Here is a 12,264-nt window from a genome sequence, read left to right on the forward strand (position 1 = left end):
ACAGAGATTTTTATTGTGATTTATTCTTATTATCGTTTTCTAACGTTCGTGTTTTGATTTAAAACATGTTAAGTAAAAAATAAAAATAAACAATTCAAGAATTTGATAAGCCTTCTATTCACCCTTCACGCGGGACATCAGCCAGCTTGCACGGCTGAGCTGAGCCATCACACATTCACACCCAGGGCCATGGGACCTTTAATGCAGGGGCGCAGGTAGCGCCGACAAAGAGCTGGCATGGTAAGCGACGGATGCTGGTGTGCCCGGAGATGGAGATGGAGGTGAAACTGACGCTCAGTCACAGTGTTAGCGCGTTCTTGTGGCGTAAAACAGAAACTGTATGATGTGTGTGTGGTTAATGTTGCGCCTGCGCTCTTTCAGTGTTTCTTTCGGTGTTTCTTCGAGTCATGTGAGGCCACGGGGAGTAACGGTCAGGCACGCCCGTACGAGTGATGGACAAAGACCAGGTGGAAACGCTAACACCATATCTATCACTCAACTGCATCAGGTTGATTAAGTTGCCTCCCAAAATATAGTAAAAGGTGAGGGACTGAGATCCCCTTATTGGAGAAGCCAATACAGAGAGGCTACAGTCCTCTGCATTAAAGTGAACGTGTAACGTCCGATCAAATACGGAGAGCTCAGATCATGCGCTACAGTAACATGTGAACAGTATATTACGATGCTGCAGTATATCGTATCACTGTTGCTACAGTATTTAATTAATACAGGCTACTGTAGTTATTGACTCATTACACTGTTTACACAGTGATTCTCTGCATTAATCGTATAATTAAGGCAGAGAATCCGTGTCCAAAGGTGAGTGGTTACAGCACTCACTTTCCCCAAAATTAAATTGCATAAGGTTCTTACATACTAGTCGCTGAAAAATAATGGTTACAGCACCAAAAACGATTGTTTCAAAAAAAAAAATACTGCCATTGCCAGCGCCGGTGAGGCGAGTGCATGGCGAATTGGTGGCTTCGGTGAAGCCAGCGCGCAGAGTAGGGCAAATCTGGCCCCCAGCTGCTGGCCGCTATCCACCACTGTCCGGTAGGCCGACGGCCGGGAAGCTCCGGTCCCAGGCCTACGTGTCCCCCTCGCGCTACCCCGGGGCCCAGCACCAAGGCCATGTATCCCAATCGATGCTGCCCGCCCGTCCTTGTCCCAACAACGGGCGCCCTCACCGCCTTTGGCTCGGCCCCTGGCATGTTCAATCGGCACAACACAGTGGAGGAGTCCGCATCCTCTCTCTCTCTTAAAAAAAAAAAGCAGTGGAGTTCACAACGACATGGCACTGCACTGCAGCAGTGAGAGCCTGAGAGGTATTCGCATTGCACGGGCGTCAGCTCTTGCCTTGTGGTGCCGCGCCGTGCGACACTCGCTGTGTAGCAGTGAGCGTGGGCGCCACGACAGCGGAGGCATGGGGGAGGGAGAGGGAATGGCAGCGACGGCGAGGTCTCCGCGCGTCCACTCCGTAGCTGCTAGCGGCCTAGCGACGCTGCTGCTGTCGCCGAGCGGCACCTTATCGTGTCCAGGAACGGGACCCGGCTGGTCCTGCCAGCCGCGACCGCGAGATGGGCCGGAACAGCCTCTCTGGATCGTGACACCTGATCCCATATGAAAAAGATCTGTAATGCGACATGGGTTAGCGACATAATAAATAGGCTGGTGATCGTGCCGTGCAAACACTGATCATGCGAACGAGTTGGCATAACTAGGGCGAATAAACGTCATGCATGTCTAGACGATTCTACCTTCCAACAGCTGATTTTTCACCAACTGTCACTGGTGGATACAGAAACCCAACAGCTGATTTTTTTCACCAAATGTCATATACAGTGCACCGTGATTCTACCTTCCTCTGGGACTCGGGATTCGGGGATCTTAAACTGAGTTTTACCACTTTATTAAGCTTGCGCAATCATTAATTAAAACGGTTATTACGGCGTGGTTTTTCCGGTTTTTAAAAAATGCGGTTTTTAAAATATAGAAAGCCAAAATAACTTGAAAAAACGAACAATTGAATCTAAATAACCGATATATTTCAGTTCAACTTTTCAAGTTTTCGGTTTTGCACCGAAATTCTTATCAACTCAATCCGGCCGTTTTCAAAAAATTCAAACTATACAAAGGGCAAATGTGCATATTGCAATGTTGATATAGTCATGCCTGCATACAACAAGATTAATCAGGATACCCATACTGCACATACTCTTTACTCGTTCTGGTAAGGTTTGTAAGCATCATGGAGTATATAAGGCATGTAGTTAAACATCGGGTAGGCAATTGTATTTGACAAGTAAGTTATCTTCATATTTGGCAGTTTTCTCATAGATATCTAGATAATCTACGATACATAAAAGATACGCTCGAAAGAATCCGAGTAGCTTACAACCATCTTACCTCAACTATAAAAGAATGGCGGGGTACATCCAAGATATGCTTTTTTCTACAAACACAAAGCGTCAAGTGAAGCCTATAAACAGCAGAGCAACTCATGCCTTCAAGATCTGCGAATTCTCAAAACACTAGACCAAGTCTAATCAGGTAGAAACTATATACCCATCAAAGATCCATAACAGAAAACCTCATCATCTTACCGGGGTTTATAATCAAGGACACCAAGCAATTCGCCTAGTTCTTTATGACAAGATACACACCCACATTTATTATTTGTAGCATCTGTTCCTGAGTTAATTAAGGCAAGATATGACGTATAATTGTTATCTTTTGGAGGTCCAGATCTATATAAATATGTGTGTCTTTTACGATACTCTTTTGCAGTCCATAAGTATTCCAATTTTTACCTTTAAATATTTTGACCGTCGTTTATAGATCATTGAAAAAGACACATTCACAATAAACCCAACGCTCTATTTAAATAGTCTAATTTTGAAGATGATATCACATTTGGCAAATAGGGTGTACAACAATTCGTTTTATTTGGCTACTTTGGTTTTTGAAAGTTAAAAACCAAATAATAAACTAAAATGGATAGAGAAAATTTTAAAGTGGATCTTAAACCAAAAACCGAATAAACCTCAAAAATCGTTTTTTTTTGCGATTTTGATTTTATTTCGGTTTTCGTTTTTACCCCACCCCTACACTTTACAACTGCTAGTACTATGTCGTCTTCGCATGAAAAAAATCGCCATCTCTGACCCCTCTCATGTCCACGATGACTCCACGATCGTTCCCCAGGCCCTAGCGATCAGAAATTTCAGAAGCCGCCATACGATGAGGTGCCAGTTTGCTCACTGCTTGTCCACAGTTACGCCTGCCGGTCCCGTGGAAACTGACACGGGCAAACGGGCATGGCACGGCGTGTGCCGTCACCGTGATTTGTCACTGTATACTTCGGCGTCCGTGTCCAGGCGCCAGAGACCACCGATCTTTCAACGCACACGGAAAGTCCAGGCACGTCCTGTCAGCGGATGAGTTGCCGGATCGGATCGGATCGGATCGGACTGGACCAGCTAGGCCACCGTCTTCGGATAGACAGATCGATGGCTCAGGGACCGCGAGAAACAGCGTCGTACGGGGTCCGTCTCGTCTTGTTTGACGTTTCCGCGCACGGCCGGTGCGTGACATGGCGTGGCACCGGCCAGGTAGGCGCTCGCTCCCCCCCCCCCCACCCCCCACCCCCGGCTCTGCCGAGGACTGTGCCAGCGCAGGATCCGGCCCAGCGTGCGGAGGGCGGAAAGGGAGCCGGGAGAGTGGAGCACCGGTGGGCGGAGTCGAGCCGAAGGCAGGCATGTGCGCGCTCGCGCCCGTACGACGAGCTGCTCCTTCGTGCTCCCCGGCATGGCACGCCGAGTTGAGAAGGGGCATGCACGCGTAATGGTAGCGTACGTCTAGGAAGCGGAAATGCCACTCCGTTTCGAAAATTTGCATCTTTTGGTCGTGAATCCCACACAAGCACGCCAGAGACCCATCGAGGCGCAACACTAGCGGTGCCGAAGCGCAGTGTTCACTAGCGGCTAGTACGTGCCGATGCATTGTTTATATCCTCTTTCTCGCTGGTCTCTTTTCTCTTTTGCCATCGATGTTGCGGCCATGATGAATGCCCTCACGGGATACACATCTCCCCTTGTTCCTCCTTCCAGGCACACCATTATGACGTCTCTGACAGCTGCGTCCCTCACTCTGTTTCCCCTGCCGACTGCCGTGCAAGCCCTCTTCCGACTCCGATCCATGGCATTTGCATGCTGGTCGCGTTCCCTTTGTCCCATCGACTCTTTCACCCTCGTCTCTGGAATCTCTCGGCCGGGCTGGCTATCCATTATACTCGACGCTCTGAGTGACCTTCAGTCCTTGTTGGCTGTGCAGTGTCTCTGTAAAGCAAAAGTTTCGTCGGATCGATCCAATAGCTTTGATAGAGCGATGTTAAGTCGATCAAGCTAGCTAGGCTCAATAGATATGGAAGATGGGAGGGTTTTTTTTTTTTTTTTTGAGCAAGCACGGTTGCATGCATGCCGCGAGCTGGCCTGCGGTCGCTTGCAACTTTTCGTACATGGTCAAAGCAGAACCAATGCATCTTTACAAAACAGTACATCAAGGGCTTCTTGGCATCTCATGGGTCGCACGCAGCTCCTAGGACTCGCGAAAAGTTACTCCTTTTTCCCCTTCTTTTTTTTTGCCAGGATCAGCACGAATCCGACACATGGAATTCTGAAGGTTTAGTGTCGTCTTTCACTTCTGCCGGATTTATGGGCAATTCGTTAGTCAAATTAAATATTCATATTCTACCATTCTTCATGTGTTTTTTTATAACGGGAAAACCCTATTTTCATTACCAGGTAACGAAACAACGTACTTAGCAGTGTCGATTACAGCACTGACTGAAGAGATAGAGCGAGAAAACTTCAATATTTACAGACCAAAAAGTAACCAGGATAAAGAGGAAACTCTAATAAAGGAACAACCAAATTTAATCATGTATCGTAGAGTCAAAAGATCGAGAGGCACAGACGAACAGAGTAAAACTAATTAGTGAGTTCATCAACATCTGACGAGTTGGAGGTGCCCGCGTCCACATTAACCTTAGAGATCACGACTGAAGAACTGGAATTCTTCATGTGTTAGTGCTGCCTATAGTAAAAATGGTTCTTCGGTTTTCAAATCGGACCCTGCTTGTGAGTTGTGACCTCCTTCAGTGAGCTAGTTTAGTGTGGCTAACTTCAGCTAACCGTCACTTTCTCAGGAAGGATAGGCCCAGTCTGTCAATTGGATTTTCGACGTTCACATATTTTAAACATCCATGCTGGGCATCTACACTTTTTTTCCCTTTCAGAACTTGTGTGTAGAATTGTAGATTAACCTAGGTTGAGAAAATCCACACTTAGGTAGTCAATACGTCATTCTTAATTTATATATCAGAACCTAACAAGAATTGTATTTGGAACAGGGTGAAGTAGAGGCGAAGTTAGAATCAAATTGACGATGATGTATCATATCATAAGTACATCTAGTAATATTTACAATTATAAAGTAATATAATGATCATTATAAACTAATCACTACTAAAGTATTATTTTAATTTGTTACATTTGCACCACCGTAGCTGTACTTTGCGTCGCCCCTGGGGTGAAGTATCTTTTGGTGGCTGAATCGCTAGGACAGCAACCTAGCGGGTCCTGTTTGTCGCTGGATATATATGCTCCACCACAATTCCACAACAAATCCCACATTAGCGCATAATGCCCTGCACCGAACGTGACCCCACGTAACCTTTTTATGATTTTCTATCGGAATGAACTAACTAAATCAATAGGGACGGTTTATGAGGAGAAATTCGTCGGCGAATTAGCAGGAAAAAGTCTTTTTGGGAATTTGTTAAATATATTCCAAATAACTTTTTTATAAGAAATAGTCGAATTTTATACTTTGGACTTGCTTGATTATTCATAGCCACAAGCGCCTTCGTGCAGTGTGATCCTAACCAACGAGGCAACAACAATAAACCAGGGTTCGATCTGAGGTTTATCGTAACGGTTTAGGTTCATGGATGCCTAATCACAAAAATCAGGGAGAGGTGGTAAGGGCACGGCGGTAGGAGGAAGGTGCGGCTAGGCATTAGAGGGTGGCTACGGTGGCTGGTCGTGGGAGAGGGTTTGAGTTCGTGCGGGCATGAGGAGCCATGCGACACTAGTTCCTTGGAAATAAGATCGGTAATGGGTTAGGGAGGGTTAGGTTTCTGTGGGTTTTAGATCCGGTGGGGAGGGGGGGCTCAAAATTAGCCTCGCAGGGTTGCGGGTCGGGACCCAAATATTGTTCGGATCGGCGTGGGTGCAACTTTTTGCCCATGGGTGTAGGCGGGTGCCCAATAATGATGGCCCAGCCAGCTGAGGCGCCCACCTAACTTAGTCGTTCACCCGTTCCCGCGGCGACGTCGAGCAGTTGCTCGCTGCTCCTGCCCACCCATCGCCACCCTACGCTCTCCACTCCCACTGCTGTCCTCCGCTCCCGCCCACCTGTCGCCGCTCGCACCCGCCTCCTCTCCCGTCGTGCGGCCGCTCGCCGCAGAAGCTAGCTCACAGCACCGCCAAGCACCTCTCGCGCCTGCCCGCAAAGCCGCTGCCTGCTACTACCGCCCGCCAGCAATGCCGCTACCCGCTACACCTACAGTGTTGTCGCGCCACCGCTCTCTGCTCGCAGCCGCCTCCGCTCTAGCCGCCGCCCAAGCTTGACCGCAGTGCCATCGAGCCGCCTCCTGTGCCCGCCTGCAATGTCACCACCCGCCCCAGGCCATTAGTGTTAGCCATCAGATCTTACTCACGGGGTCCCCGTCGGGTTTTGGATCCCCGCCGGGCTCGAGGCCAAGGCGATTTCCCACCTGTTAAAGGTTTCAGGGGCAGATTGGGTTTCCCGATTCGGGTTTTGAGTCAAGTGAGTTCTTGCTACATTCAGCCCTGACCCGTCTCGTTGTCAGATCTACTCGAAAATGCAAAATTGTATAGGCTTATGCACAAACGGTTTATTTTAATCGTCTATCTCTCCCTCGTAATACTCATATATCTCTTAATTCTTCTCACATATCTTAGAATTTATTCCATCTATTTCTACGACATGAATCTTATAGCAAATAAATAGTCCTAATAAACTATATATTCACATATACCTGTGAAAAATTCCCTTCGGTAGCTCCCCCCTTTAAAAGTTTCTAATATAGGTTTAGCGCTGGATGATGGGAAGCGTTGCATCATCACCCCCCGCCCAAAAATTTGATTTTTTTAAAGAAGAAAAGAATTTTTACAATTCCAACAAAATTTACACGTACCATACTTGACCTGATAATAATGGGTGCGAGTAGGACCACAATTTTTTAGGTGAAGACGTAAGCTTGCTTCAATAATCTACTCTAAAAGCCTATTTGTTTTAGTCTATGAATGTTAAGAAACTAAATTGTAAAAGGTAAATTATAGAAAGTTAGATTGTGGATTGTAAAAGCTGATGTAATACGGATTGCTGATTATTACAATACAACTTTTACAATTTAATTGTTTGTTTCAACTTGTAGATTATGATCACGATCCAATTTTATATTTTATTTGTTTATTTCAGCTCGTAGATTATGACTATAGTTCAACTTTTACCATCTAAAAAAACAGAGCCTAAATCATTCGCAAGTTCGACTGCACCGATCAATAATACAACTGTTTTTGCTCACCCAAAAAGGAAAAAATAATCGCATGATTACCCAAGGATTCACCAATTTCTTGGTGCCATCTCCGCGTATGCAACTCAAGTCGTTCAGATACTAATTGGCCGCAGACGACTGTACCCGACAAGTCTTTGCAAATCAACAACCACCACTTATCCATTTGTGGCTTTGACTTGCAAGCAGCTATTTTGATTTCTGAACCGCGGAAATGTAAGGGCCTGTTTAGCAGAGTTTCTCCTGATTTAAATTCTTTAAAAAAATTGATTCTCTAAGGAAGTGATTCTGTGGCTGAAAGTGATTCTTAATGATTCTCTAGGATAAACTCTATGAATCAGGAGAATCAGCGTGGTCAGCTCCTCAGGAGAAGCTACTTTTTTCAGCTCCTCAGCTTCTAGTTCATTTCAGTGAATCAGGAGAAGTGATTCACTCAGGGAGCTCAGAAGCTGAATCTGGAGCTCTGCCAAACGAGCCCTAACAATGTCGTGCCCTTGTGCAAGCAAAATGGAATGAAGGAACTAGACATGCACGATCTAGCTTGGGGGATGAATCCATTTGAACGATTAGAGCTACTAAAAGAACTGATGCCCTTTGAAGTGCTATAGCTCCTAACTCTATGACGAATCTTGATTTTATAGGAACTCCACCAATTTATAAAGATAGAACATCCCGCTCTGCCAAAAAGGCCCCTGCAATACTATCTCAACTCATCGAACTCATGGTATGAACAAAACAAGGTCGATCTCTTATCAGAATGGCGTATTGGCGTCCAATTTACAGCGGTCAGCGCTAGCCTATGCATGGGAGATCCAAACGCACAAAATTCCCAAAATAACCCCTTGAAAACGGAACCATTCCGTTACCTGAACTGGATCTCCTGTTCCCTTCAAGCTTTGTACTTGTACCTGCTTTTGGTGCCTTTTGCCTCACCATTGTCCTTTTTCCTCCTCCCAATTCCCATACTTACTTCTAGAAAAGAAGAAAAAAGAACAAGCCACTCATTTTGCAAGCGCCAATCAGCCTCGTAGATGGTTCTATCTCCTCATCCATTGCCACTAACTTCAGTGGTAGCAGTGGTTTTTACAGCATGCCAATGCCACTCACAGCCCGAGCAAGATGTAGTAGACGAGCGTGATCGGCAAGGCGATGAGCATGCCAAAAATGACTCTGCAAGCAGCGAGCAAAAAAGTGTTAACAAGGTGCCTGTGTCAGCGGCGACAATCTTTGAACAGATTGTGGTGTTTTTGTCCGTGCTGGGACTTACGCAGTGCTGAGAATGTCAGGGTGCACGTTGTACTCCTTTGCGAAGACGAAGGGGACAATGCCCTGGGGCAGAGCTGCCTGCTCATCCGTCATTTAACAAAGCAAAACCAAAGAGACGATGGTGAGAAAAAGCGAGCTTTTTTGTGCTGGCCGAACGTAAAAGGCCGCAGAGAGAGAGAGAGAGAGAGAGAGAGAGGAAAGAACACAGCGATGCATGCTGGCCGTGCGCGGCAAGACTTTTCGCTGTGTATCTCTCTCCCCAAAGTACCTGGACGATGGCGACGTGCAGAAGCGTGCCGCGGAGGCCCACGGCGAAGGACGCGGCCGCCATCACAGCCGGCCCGGTCAGGAAGCGCACGGCCATGGCGAACGTGGCCACCTTGTTCCCGCACGCGATGATCCGCGGCTGCAGCGCCATGAACAGCCCTGCATCGACGGCGTGGACACAGGTTAAACAAGGACTCGTAATTCTACTGTTGGATAGAACCGAGATAGGGAGCATGGAAAGAAGTGAAGCGGCAGCGGCTGCGGTACCGACCGAGACTGAACATGGCCATTCCGAGCCCTGCGTCCGACAGGATGGAGATGGATTTCAGGACGATGGCCGGCATCTCGAAGTTCCACCTGCAGGGCACCAACAAATTCGACAGAGAAACGATCAAACGGCAGCTTCATCAGATCACCGGGTACTGCATGCTGTTTTGGTAGTTTCTAGTACGGACCTGAAGCAGACGAGCGACCAAATGAGGCCGATGAGGCTGGAGTAAGTGTTTGGGTTGCGGATGAGCTTGCGCCACACCATGATTAGGATGAGCCGGGTCATCACACTCGTCGGCGGCATCGCCGTTGGCGCGGCCACCGCGTTGCCGGGTTCGCCCGCCGCCGCCGCGGCTGCCTTCTCGTCCCCTGCCTCAGCATCCCTGTCCAACGCGCCCCTGTTCCCGAAGCTGAACTCGTCTCGCTCCACGTAGTCATCCTTGGCTCCATCCACTGCGATAAAGAAATGCGAACAAGTACAAATTAGCCCAAGAAACACTCCCCAAGGCAAGTACTGAAGTACGTGGTGAGATTGAGAAGTGAAAGATAGCTACTTTTGCGGGGGGACTTGACGGCCGCGGCGTCGTTGTAGTCCGGCGCGCCGCCGCCGAAGACGTCCGACACCGGCGACGCGCTGGAGCTCCAGACGAACATGTGGAGGTCCTCGCCCTTGGCCTGCCCGTTCGTGGCCGCCTTCTTGGCGCCCTTGGGGGCCGCAGCCACCGCCGGGTTCGGCGCAGGGTAGTGGCCCGCACCGGGCGCCGCATTCACAACAGGAAGCTGGTACTTGGGCTTGGACGCGTCGTCCTCGTAGTTGGACGGGCGCGGCGTGGCGCCGGTGCGGACGCCGAACGCGTCGGCCGCGCCGAAGTTGGAGCTGCGGCCGACCATGGAGTAGAAGTCGTTGTGGTTGAAGCTCGAGCCCCGCGGCGTGGGATTCCGCGACGACTGCAGCGAATAGATCTCGGCGTTGGTGAGGTTGCTGGGTCGCGGCGTGGTGCTGGTGAAGCCCATGGAGCGGCGCGAGTAGATGTCGGAGCGCGAGGCGTTGGAGCGGCGCACGGTGACGTGTATCTTTCCGTCCTCCTTGACCTCGGCCTCCGTCTCGATGGCGTCCCTCCGGCCGTCGAGCGAGACGACGTCCGGGTCGACGACGATGGAGGCGATGGCCCCGGCGGTGTCGGGGAACTGCTCGGTGATGAGCATCCGCGCGCCGCGGTACTCGAACATGAAGAGCATGAGCGTGTACCAGATGATGCACTGGAGCACGACGATCTGCACCATGAGGCTACCGGAGAAGTCGCCGTACATGCCCTTGAGCAGGGGGATCCCCATGACGAGCGTGTTGGGCAGCGTGGAGAGGGAGAAGAGCGTGATGGTCCACTCGAGGCTGCCCCGGCGGCTGAGGTGGCTCCATGCGGTGAGCATGGCGAGTACCATGAGCTTCTGCAGCGTGTCCGCAGCGATGAAGCGCAGGTTCATCGTGTAGGGGTTGTTGGTGGAGATGAAGTGGAAGGACAGCAGCGGCACGGCGAAGAGCGCGACGAAGCGGTTGATCCCCGAGCACTGGTCCGGCGAGAAGATGCGCCACCACCTCACCGACCCGTACGCGAGGATCATCGCCACGTACAGCGGCACCATGGCCGTCATCACGTGGTAGAAGTCCGCCCCCGTAATCATCTTCTCCTCCTCTCCTCCTCCTCCTCCTTCAAAGTTCCCTCCCTCGCTCTCGCCTTCAAAGAGCCGAATGCTGCTCTCTACTCTCTCCCGCGACCACCACTACAACTCTTTACAGCTGAGCTTAGCCGAGGCTGAGCTATTGAGCAGTTTAAATCACTCAGCTAGTGAGACTGAGGACGAGGAGGAGCACGGCGCAGCGGTGGGTGTGCGTGGGATAGTGTTTTATTTAGGCGAGGTGGCAGCGCAGCCCAAGCTTTATTTGGACCATGCCTTGTTTCCTTGCTTTTATCATCTAAACAACGGAGCGCTGTGAGTGAGGGCGAGTTTGGTGTTGGGTGGAGCACGGTTAAACAGCCGAGTGCTAATGGGAGCGGATTAAAATTTCGTCAAAAATTTAGTAAAACTTTATGTTTTTGGAAATTTCAGAGGAAAATAAAATATTTAATTTCAGATTTTTTTTACTTACATGTAGGACTTGTTAGAGCCGAAGATGAAAAATAACCAAAATCTTAATAAAATTTTACGAGTTTTGATCTTTTCGCTGAGGAAAAAAATGTAAAACAAAATTAAAATATCTGAATGGGAGGGGGACGAGCTGCGTCCCGAGCCATTGTTTATAGTACCCTCTCGGCTAGCTCCCGATCAAATGTACGCTGCACGTACCGCGATGTCAAGCGCCGGACAAAAGATTCAGGGTTTGGTCGGTTGATACTGTATTGCACGAACCAATGGTGCGGCTTCAATACTTAATGTATCTACTTTAATTATACTGTATGTGTACAGAGGCGTGGTAGTATCTACTCCGGTAGATGCAGGGTATATTAAATGAGATCCATAGCTATTTTAAGCTGAATTATACAAATTAAACGAAGCGTATACTTCGTTAGTCACTAACATGGAACCGGCTGCTTTCTTTTCATGGAGTGTGAAACTAGAGTGTTACTTTGTCCAGCGTTCAAGGACTGTGAAACTGGAATGCACATTTCTTTTCTGCTTTAGATCTGAGGTTCCGGAACGTTTGTTATCCCGTTGCAAAGGAATGGTTTTCGTTTGGGGAATACTCCAGTTACTGTGCTCTCTGAAGTGAAAGAACCGGACATGTTGGGTGGCGGCTGCTCGGA

The 12,264-nt window shown here is 48.8% G+C and overlaps 1 protein-coding gene across 1 annotated transcript; it reads right to left on the reverse strand.

Moving 5' to 3' along the window:
* Nucleotides 1–8,387: 8,387 nt before the first annotated feature.
* Nucleotides 8,388–11,444, reverse strand: LOC133919777 (auxin efflux carrier component 1a). The gene is made up of 6 exons (XM_062364278.1): nt 10,018–11,444; nt 9,649–9,916; nt 9,465–9,550; nt 9,195–9,352; nt 8,928–9,004; nt 8,388–8,830 (listed from the first exon to the last, which is right to left on the reverse strand). The coding sequence occupies exons 1-6, from the start codon at nt 11,141–11,143 to the stop codon at nt 8,764–8,766; spliced, it is 1,782 nt and encodes a 593-aa protein (XP_062220262.1). The 5' UTR covers nt 11,144–11,444; the 3' UTR covers nt 8,388–8,763.
* Between the last annotated feature and the right edge of the window lie 820 nt (nt 11,445–12,264).

This window comes from Phragmites australis, chromosome 5 (genome assembly GCF_958298935.1).
Source record: "Phragmites australis chromosome 5, lpPhrAust1.1, whole genome shotgun sequence".
NCBI classification, from domain to species: domain Eukaryota; kingdom Viridiplantae; phylum Streptophyta; class Magnoliopsida; order Poales; family Poaceae; genus Phragmites; species Phragmites australis.

What these genes read in the sequence shown, in the direction of transcription:
- LOC133919777 (XM_062364278.1), bottom strand. Translation starts at nt 11,143, where the DNA reads ATGATTACGGGGGCGGACTTCTACCACGTGATGACGGCCATGGTGCCG. An exon ending in TGGTCGCTCGTCTGCTTCAG is followed by an intron (nt 9,551 to 9,648) that starts GTCCGTACTAGA and finishes GGTGCCCTGCAG; the next exon opens with GTGGAACTTCGAGATGCCGG. An exon ending in AATGGCCATGTTCAGTCTCG is followed by an intron (nt 9,353 to 9,464) that starts GTCGGTACCGCA and finishes CCGTCGATGCAG; the next exon opens with GGCTGTTCATGGCGCTGCAG.